General features: G+C 46.4%; 1 protein-coding gene across 1 annotated transcript in view; it reads right to left on the minus strand.

The window, feature by feature from the left end:
- kcnh3 (potassium voltage-gated channel, subfamily H (eag-related), member 3) overlaps window positions 1-9,978 on the minus strand; it is a 93,718-nt gene extending 83,740 nt beyond the window's left edge. Inside the window, exon 1 of the mRNA XM_026296347.2 lies at window positions 9,854-9,978. Coding sequence (XP_026152132.1) covers window positions 9,854-9,929 — 76 coding nt within the window. The 5' untranslated portion in view covers window positions 9,930-9,978. The remainder of the gene's footprint in view (window positions 1-9,853) is intronic.
- Between the last annotated feature and the right edge of the window lie 632 nt (window positions 9,979-10,610).

The following is a 10,610-nucleotide window of genomic DNA, read 5'->3' on the forward strand; positions in this document are numbered from 1 at the left end:
AGAGCCTCCAAATCTCACAGGTCAAAGTTCAGTTACGCTGAATATTGAGATGAATTTACAGCCAGAGGCAAAGACGTCAGTCTGCACCTGAATATAAAGCGAGTGACTCGTTTCCTCCTCGTTTCCAAAGCAAAGAAACAACCTTCTTCCCTCACCACCACAGTCGGCCTCGTAGTCATTATGGAGCTGTAATCAGACTGAAGCCGCACCAGGCCTGTGGCGCTGAGGGAGAACCGTGAATCCAAGTCTCCCTCATCAATTTGACACAGTGCCATAATTGCATAATCTGATGATTGCAGCAGGCTATATCAGGAAAGGTGGTGATAATGAGGAACACACACACACACACACACACACACACACACACACACACACACAGTCAGAGTCAGTCACTGCAGCAGACGAGCTGACAGGACGAGACTGATCAGGAATCAAACAAATACCTGGCGACACCCAGACTCGCACTGCTGCAGTGACACAAGACATATTTACACATTGGGTTTGGATAGAGACACATATTGGTGCTGTGCAAACAAACACTCGAACCAAACACTTTTTAGCAGCGGCTGATATAACCGACACCGCACTTCCTCCTGAATGTGTGGAATTCAAGGTGGGCTGGTCCAGAGACCTGTTTATCGGCACAGATCGGGTCAGTCCCTCTCACCACATGAACAGGCACATTTCCAACTGAACTCTGTCTTCCTGTGGTTTCTTCAGCAAACATTCTTTCATAATAAAACAGGTGTGTTACTGTGAGAGCGACTAAACCACAGAGCACTTAGTCAGACATGAAGGAAAGAGAAACACAAAAGGCTCCAAAACACAAACAAAAGCCTGGTTTTGTATTAGGAACCAACCTGCCCTGTCCAGGAACAGGTGGCCCAGTAGTTTATTTCACAGCAGACTGTGTGGCCAGTCCTGCCACAGAAACCACCATTGTCTTCCTTTAGTGCGACACTCAGCCTGGCGACTTCTCCGGTCAATATTTGCTGCAATTACACAAACGCAGGAACCGACCGAGACAAGAACCAACAAATGGACATGAACACATGCTAAATGAAACATGAGCATTTACACATTTACACTTGGATTGGGAGAAGGTGCATGTGAGGCTGAGGCGTCACCCCCAGCAGCATCCTCAGTGAGCAGGTTGGAGACCGACAGTCCCCAGGGACTCGCTGCCAAGTCCGGTTTGGCTCTGACAGTGAATGACTGACCAGAGAGACCCAGAACTGGTCTGCACCACCTTTAACTCTCCTCCCAGCCAAATGACACAGCCAGAATAGAAATCACAGAGGCCCAAATATAAAAGATGAGAAGTATTCTGAATAAAACATGCCGATGTATTTGGGGACACTGTCCTGATAATGTCACACTGGTTTGCTCCTCATCCATGGAGCCTTTTCTTCTGGAGCTGACAACAAGATGGTTCATGGGATCCTTATCGTCGATTAACACTGAGATGATAACTCAGTAGGTTAAGCAGAGACCTGCTGCTCCAACAACAACGGGCCAACAACGGGGTTCTTCTGTTAAAGACGTTCTTTAACAAGCGGTTGAGAACAGTGAGAACGTTTCAGTTCATTCCAGCTTCATTTTAGGTGTAGCTTTCTCAAAGACAGCCAAAAGCTGCTGTAGCTATAAAAATCATGTGTTCCTGCAAAGCCTTGTGGGAAGTAGGAAGTGAGTTGACAGGCAGCTCAGCCATCCAATGGCTTTGCTCGGGCCGAGTAAAACGACCGGTCAGACCTTTTTTTTTTGCTGCTGCCACAGATGGTGCATTTAATTTAGTCACTGTCACCAGGATGAAAAGAGAAAATCAAGAAATGTAAGTAAAGATGTTTTTAAGAAACTGGTCTTGCACCAGTTTACTCGCCCGGCGTGTTTCCAGTGTATGAGCCAGTACATGCAGAACGAAAACCTTTGGTGAGGCAGGTCTCAGTGTTCATGCACCGAGCTGCTGGGACAGCCTGTCTCTAGCTTGACTCTTGATTAGAATTTATATACTAATTTATTACTGTTTTCTTCTTTTGCCCTGTTGTTTTATGGCTTTTCCTCATTCTGATATAAAGCCCTTTGAACAACCTGTATAAAAGCTGCTATATGAACAAAGCCTCACTGATCGATAACCAGACGTGAACTCTGGGGTGTCGCAGTCGAATGTTGAACAAACCAAGAGCTAAAACAAACACGGAAGGAGATTTAGTTTTGAAGATGCTTCTGTTTCCAACCTGCTCTGTGTCTTTACGATATCAGAGAATGACAAACCTGTTTCTTGCTACGTAACGTATCACAGATAAGTGATCGGGATGAAATATAAAAAACCCCTCTGATCCGTGAATCACATCACACAAACGTTTGGCATCTAGTTCAAAGCTGCCGACTGCATCTTCTCTGCTTCCTGGATCGAGTCTTCCACTCCAAGGTTCAGCAGAAATGAGGTAATTGCAGGATGGATGGCAGCCAGGATTTAAGGCAGTATGGTTTGTATGTGGGCATTACCGGCACATAATGGTGGAAACGGGGATTTGTCATTGACACTCAGAGGCAGAGCTCACAGTTTACCATATGGTTTAGTCATTTACAAGCTGCAGGCAAAAATAAAACACACCAGCATATATTAAATGGTCATGCTTTTGCCTTTACTTCTACAAAATAAGAGTCTTTAATTGATATTTGGTGTCAAATAAGTCAAAGTTTAAATTAGAAACTAAAACAAATCTAAAATGTTCAGGAATCAAACAACTGATCTGCCAGTTTCTCAGCTAATAACTTTCCTCTGTTCATGAAAAACTAATGAAAGTTACAGAAACTGCCAGTTCGTTTTAGGTTTAACGTGCATTTAAGGAAACAACATCAGCCTAAATGAACCAAACCTCCACCCCCTAACCCGAGTAATAAAGGGACAGCAAACAGCATAAACCACTGGTAGTAGAGAGCAAACGTTGAGCTGCTTTTCAGGATAACAGGCTAACAGTTAAAAACATGTTTGTGTCTCAGGCAGACACACTTAATTGAGCTGCCTCTGAAACTTGGAATATAAAAAATAGGCTTCAGGAGATTTGGTAGGAACCAGTGTAATAGCTGCTGTATCTGCCCTTTCCACGAGGCTGCAGGAACTCCAGGGTCTAATAAAGCCGGCGCTCGGCTTCATCTGCCTCCCATTTGTACATATTAGCTGAGAGCAGGCTAATGTACCCCCTGTCGCTTTGGCTTCATCACTTTCATTTACTGCCATTACGGTCCTAGGCTCAGGCCTCCTCATCCTGCACACTCATGTCTTTTGCTTCATTTCTTACGCACATGGTGACATCCTCATTGGCCGCCTGGTTTGGTGCCTATTTCCAGCTCTGCCTGTGTTTTCTACCTGTTTCTAGCTCTGTCACTTCACCTGCTTCCTCCACCTCAGCCCAAAAAAAAAAAAAATTCCTCCAATTATGTTTTTGACAGTGCCGCAGTAAAAAGGGGGTCCATCACAGGCCTGCTGGTCTAAAAGTAGCAAGAGCAATGAATTGAATGATTCAGTGAGGAGAAAATTCAACTTGACATTTTTGATGCCTGTTTCTTCTGGCTCTTTTCTAAAAGCCCCTGACTGGGTGCAGGAGTGTTATTGGGTGTAATAACCTCTCTCACTATTAGACGCTGACACACTGTCAGTCATTGGCAACGCACTCGACTCTATTTGCAGGCACTGAAAGGTAACGCAGGGAAACTGAGGCGAGACAGACGCCATTTACAACATTAAAGACATTAAAACCACCTTCAAACTAAACTATATATTATTGATAATGTCAGCTGCTCCGTCTCCAGAGCCAGTGTTTGGTCTGTCCCTTCTGGGCCACCGTAGAAACATGGCAGCCTCAGTCCAAGGGGACCTGCTTGTTCTAGGCTAAAGAAAATTATTCTTATTCTCAGGTGATTAACACACTGATGAAAACATAATTACAGATATGATTGTCCTATTCTGCTGATGGATCCATCTAAATCTTAAAATTTTAAATACCAGAGCTGCAAAACTATTGAATAGTTAAAATAAAACTATTGAATAATCAATCGGTTATTTTTCAAGCAACGATACCAAACAATTCAAATATTTTCTGTTTCCAACTACTCAAGTGAAAGAGTCTAATGCTTTTCTTTGTCTTATCAGAAATACTTTATTAATCCTTTGTGGGAAACAAACATTTCAAAGATGCCAAGAAATCAGCGTTATCGAGAAAATAATCCGATAGTTGATAAGATTCAATAAATTTCAATAACAGAGCTGAGAAACCTAATTAGCTAAAGACTTAATCAGTGTTATTTACTGCCTATAGAAATACACCCAGACTGTGCGAGTGTGTGAGACTGTGTGTTTTATGATGTGCATGTTTCTGAGCAAAAAGAAAACGGCCTGTTAGTCCTTCTGTTTCCAGCTCCAGCAGCTTTTCAGTGTGTGAACAGCGGAAATTATACATCAGTTAAAGATCTAATTCAGTGAGCGGGTAGCATCCTCTCGTCATTGATTATCAACTTCACAATCTGACTGCCAGCAAAGCGTCAGTGTGAAAAGGAGACCGTTAAAAAGAAATAATGAAGTGAACTCTCCATAAAGCTGAGCTGTGAGAGCTCTCAATTGTAAATGTGCTGAGGAGTGGGTCTAATTGATGGTTCTATTAATTCCCCAACCAAATCACAGTCCACACCACTAATACCAGGCCTCAGAACCGTGAGCCGTATCTACAGGCAGCAAACGCACACACGTCTCAAGAGGATCCCTGGAAGTGGGTCTTTGTTTGTGATGGGAGGGAGGATCCATACTGAGGGGTTTTCAGTATTTGGCTGCACAGGGTCACATCAGAGGACTGTCACAGCGTCAGGGGCCAAACACAGGAAGTCAAATATTAGGCTCTAGATTCAACATTAATTTCTGCTCACAAAAACATGAGAGTTTAGTCATCAGGCCTCAGAGAATAGCTCGCTGTGCTGGGAGCTGGAACACACACTTTGCTGTTTTCACAGCTCAAAGTGTCTTTTTTATTACAACAGGAAACATGTCCATGAAACTGAAGCACGCTGCTTTATCGTGGAGAAGCACTGACCAATGATCTGACACCTGCATCCTGGTTAACCTGCTGTTGCTGTCGTTCCTGTGCCGATATCACAGAATCAGCAGTGACTCATGCAGCAGCCACTGCAAACACATCAGGACAGGTGTGACGTGTTGGAACATCTGTGTTTTGGACCAGATATAAAAGCACATACAAGGATTTCAGAGGGTGTGGGCTAGGGCTGCAACGAATCCTCGAGGAAATCGAAGTTCTCGATTAGAAAAAAAAAAAATCCTCGAAACAAATTCTTTGCCTCTAGGATTCGTTTAATCACTATCACTTGCGTTATCAGACCTGCTCCACCTAGGGATCATTGTTCTACACGGACCGTAGTCACTGTCGCACAAAGCATTTCAGTATCAAAAGTTGGCGCCGTGGCAGAGAGAGAAACCGTCCGTAAAAGGCAGAAAATGTCCAAAGTTTGGGATCGTTTCAAACTTAAAAAAGACGACAACACGGTGCGATGTGTGTTTTGTAAAGTGGAACTGACGAACCACAACAGCACTTCGTCAATGCTTCAACATCTGGACAGAAAGCATCCAGTTGTGAACCAGACCAGCTCACCCAGTGGAGCCGACACAAGGTAACGTGTCATTTCTGTCAGTATTGTTTAAAAATGCAAAAGTCTATAAGTCTATTTTATCCGATTATTCGAGTAATCGCTGAAATATTCTGCAGAATACTGGAGTCCAGAAACACTCAACCCTGATCTCAAACCCTTTTTCCACTGCAGGAACAATCACCTGGAGCTTCCCATAACTTGAACCTGTAGGAGGAAGCTGGTTGTTCCTGCTTTCAGTCGTCTTCCCATATCAACCAGTATCACACACACGTCACACCCCTTCATCACAGCTTCTTCCAATCGTTACCCCCCCATCCCAATTTACTCCCCCCCCCCGCCCCAATCCCAATTTACTCCCCCCCCCCCCCCCCCAATCCCAATTTACTCCCCCCCCCCCCCAGAAAACACCCCACCCCCTGACCCTCCTCCCTCATTCTCGCTCTGTTCCCCAGTGATGGCAGTGAGAGGACGAGCTACAACAGGGAAGATAACAGCATCAGCAGCAGCAATTCAGCCACTTTTATAAAGGAATATGTGACCAGAGAGGCAACAGAGAGGCTCATTGTTGTTTAATGGTTTTTGGACAACAGTGGAGGTCTATGGCACAAAGGAACCAGATGTGTCAGACTGAGGACACACACAGACCTGCCAGCAGGGTCAGCTCAGTGCTGGCTCTGCTCTTTTCATGGGATTTGTTGGCAGTGAATAAAAACAGATAATAGCGCTGGACCAATCCTTTAATAACCCCAGCATCAGTGCAGATACACAGCTGATTAGCAAATGTTAGCGTGCTAACTACATGATAAACATGGTCACTGTGAGCAGTTTGCCACATTAGCACATTAGCTTGGCAGTGCTCCGTCCATCTGCTGGAAAATATAATGGGTGTTAACGTGTCATTAGCATAAAGTGCCAGAGCGCAGCCATCGCTCCCCCCGTTATTATATCAGGTCCTGCCTGACAAGGCGCCAGAGTTTAGGCTGGAAGTGCCACAGGGGAAACACACACACACACACACACACACACACACACCTGAGATGCAACAAAGCTTCTCGCTAATCTGTGCTGTCCAACAGATGCACAGAGACACAAACACGGGGTACAGGGACGTGGTGACAGCACTCGCCCTGCAGCCGTGCACACTCATTTTATCACTTACACATATGCACGCACGCACGCACGCACACACGCACGCACACACACACAAAATGACAAGAGGGCGAGAGGCAGCTGATGAAAGAGAATAATGTGTCATGAGACTGAGAAGATGGAGGTGAAACATCAAAAGTGCAACACTCAAACCTCTATTAAGGAAGCTGTTTTTGGTTATAGTCCACTATCGGTCCAAATAACACTTCACTGATTTACTACTAAGGCAGCACGGTGGATGAGTGGATGCCTCACAGCAGGAAGGATTAGTGGAAATGTCTAAAAACTGCATTTGCATGAAAATCAAATGTAAACAGGTAAGACAGAACCACAGCTCAGCTTCGTGGAGTCAACGCCCCTTTCAGATTAAAAGATGAGGCCAGCAGCCTGGAGGCACCTCATGCAGAGCGCTGGTCCAGAAGTGTGCACGTGACGAGCAGGGCTCAGGCCTAACCTGATTAGGAGCCAGCCAAGACCCACTCAATTAATAGGAACGATTGACTTATGTCGATGCTCACAGCAGAGAGCACATCTGTAAATGAACATCGAGGTGTATGATGAGCCTCTCTGTCTCCTCCAGACTCTCAAAATCAGGATCTTAACCCTGCACGAATCCACCGAGTACAGAATCAAAAGAAACACATTCGCATGGTGCTTAGTCATTTGACGGGTTTTCTATTTACAAGGTGTCTGTATGTGTGTGCATGTTTCTGCATGTGTGCTCCGCTTCTCACGCTGCTCTGAGAAGTGTTGGCTACAACATTTGTCATGAGAGGGGGGTCTATAAATAATAACCTCCCTCCAAGTTTGAGATTCAGCTGCTGTGAAGTTGAACTGCACTTCAGGTGGAGACTCAGTTCTCAGTTTCATTAGTGCACACAACAAAAACAAAGATATTCAGTTTCCAGGGGAAATAAAACAGAAAAGAAGCATCTCCTCATCTTTGAGAAACCACGAGCGCGTGATAAACAAACGACTGAGACGGCCACGTCGATAAATCACCTCACAACATGAACTGTCCACTATTCACAGTTTTCTTGATCAGAAATCAGCTATTCACCTTCCTATCAGAAAAACCGTCTCTGTTACCAGCCACCATTGTTTCTGCATGCAGTCTCTGGTCTTATGTAACCTTACATAAAATAAGATTCACTATTTTACAGAATAAAAAGCCCCTGAGGTTTTATTGAGGCAGGCCAGTCCTCTAAAATATCAGTAAAGTTCCCATCAGGCAATGAAAGACCTTGCAGGAGCCTGTGAAACTCATTGTGCAGTGGTTTTCATTTTTCCTGCTGTATGACGCTGATTGTGTCCTGTACCTGTAGGCGACTAGACCTGGATGTGCAGCCGTTCTACCTTCTCCACTTTGTGTCACATTCGGCCCAGACCCAGCGCAGAAAGAGCTGTTGAAGCCCAGAGAACATGAGTCACAGATGCACATGCAGAGCTGTGATGGTGCCATGTTTTGAAACCAGCGTCTTCTGCTCTAAAATGGGAAATCGAAGGTCTGAGACATTTCCGAGCATTAACCCTGCAGCAGCCAGAGCAAGCAGCTAATCGCCTTTAAGATCGAGCGATTACAGTTTATCTTTTGTAAAGTTTCGTGTCCTGAACGGACGGTTTGGGCAGAGATAATGCCATTTGAGTCATCTCACTGTCTGATGAAATGAACAACGAATGTCACAGCGTTTAAAAACACAGCCAGCCTGGTAATGGATTTATATTTAGACATCTGAAATCCCCCCCTGCTCCCACCAGCAAAGCATCCTGGCCTCCCCACCCCCCTCACTTCAGCCCCTGCTCCTCCTCCGCCAAGCAGAAAGGCCACAATGAATCCTTGACATCCGTGCGAGTTAATTACAATGACTGCACGCGCACGGCTGTAGATGTGTAATTATCAGCACCTCGGTAAACGAAGGCCTGTGTTTTAGCCTCCCAGAGGAAAACAGCCAGACTTAGACCCCGTCTGTACATGATGGGGGGCTAATCTACAGAGCACGAACAGGATCATTTCCAGTCTCTTGCCTGATCTGTGTGTGCCTTCACGTGTTTCCTCAGAAAACTGCACGGCACACGATTCCAGTGTTTGAGACCTGCAGTATGTGGCACATAACAGCAGAGACATGAGTCCTTACTAAGAGACAAAGCTAACCTCGCACTTTGCCTTTCAAAGTTGGAGCATTTGAACGACTTGAAGCAGCAGGAACCACAGCGACGGCGTTTTCTCAGTGTAGCAGGGACCTGGAAAAACCCTAAGTAAGAACAGGATCTGCCTCTGAGAGACTTGGTTGTCGCATGTTTGAATAATCTTTTCTATCACGGTGTCACACATAACTGGTTCAGCAGACATTGGCTCATCCTGCTCTCACACACTCACACACACACACACACACACACACACACACACACACACACACACACACACACACACACACACACTCCCTTCGCCCTGAATAATCAAGGCAGAAGGAGCGACTAACAGCCCAAACACGATATAAGCAGCTCTCACCCGCCCACCTGCCCAGCATGGGCCCAAACACACGGGCTGCTCATCGCATCTGTTCACAAGACACCCTCGCCAAAGAAGAACGTCCTGCCTCCCCCCCGAAGCAGGACTCATGTCTCCTCGTCGGGGACGTTAAGAACAAAAGCTCTGAGTGGGCCTGGCACAGGGAACTGGGGCCTGGACACACAAGTCCAGCACAGAAGCAACAACAGGACTGAAAGCACTGAGTCATGAATCTACATCAGCAGGTGACACCACAACTGCACAGAACTATCTAAGTACACGCATCTATCACAGCATCAGTCCTCACTATGCTGTTAGTCAACACACATGTGTAAAGCTGAAGGTGTGTTGTGTTGTTGGCCGTCATGTGAGAGTGATGTCTGTTCACAGGGTGCCACCTTTATTTCAGGGAACAGGTTCATATATTTGAACTTTAAAGAAAACCCTCTAAATGTATGAAGGGACACATGCATGTGTTTCTATAACGCAGGTTATTATTTGGAAAAGAAAAAAAACAACAACTGATTATTGATTACTCACGGGTGCCATCGAAGCGGGTGGCGATGGTGTCCAGGAAGGTGTTTTGAGGGGCCAGCAGCCCTCTCATCACCGGCATCCTGCTCCGGGTCGACTGAGTCCTCCTGCCTCGGCGCCCTGAGGCAGCGCTTGACTCCTGCTCAGACCCGAAACTAGGCAGGAAGCGAGAGGTGCCCGGTGCGCATCCCAGCCCCTGGAGAAGCGCACCGATCCGAGATACGCGCGGTGGCTCCACCTTGGCACCGCGGGGGTTGTGACCATAATCAACTCAGCAGAGAGCGAGGATCCACCGTGGGGATGCACCTGTGCACCTTCCAGCCGAGGGGAGGGGGGACAAAGCGGCAGTGTGTGTTGGCCAAAGCAAAGTGCGCTGGAGAAAGATGAGGATGGATGGATGCACTGCAAGTTTTGGTGCTGAGGATGCGTGAAGTCAATCTTATAGCGTCAAGCTCCTCCTCGTCTCTCTCCCTCCCTCGTCGCCACATTTGAGAGCAGATGCAGTCACATGACGCCCTTCAGGTCCTGCCGAGCTGTGGTCCCGTTTCAAAGTGGAGGTGGGCGACAACAAAGGACCTTTCCCCGGCTCACGGATCTGGTCTACGGAGCGCGCTCTGCGCACATGAAAGTGACCAGCGCGTCTTCGGGCGCAGTTTGCAAAAGGCACGAGCAGCGTTTTGTCAAATGAGTGTTGGATAAAACAGACAATAGCACCTCTGTGCGCGCTGCTGTGCTCGTCAGTCTGTGTTGAAGCTCGAGCATG

This window comes from Mastacembelus armatus, chromosome 21 (genome assembly GCF_900324485.2).
Source record: "Mastacembelus armatus chromosome 21, fMasArm1.2, whole genome shotgun sequence".
Lineage (NCBI taxonomy): Eukaryota > Metazoa > Chordata > Actinopteri > Synbranchiformes > Mastacembelidae > Mastacembelus > Mastacembelus armatus.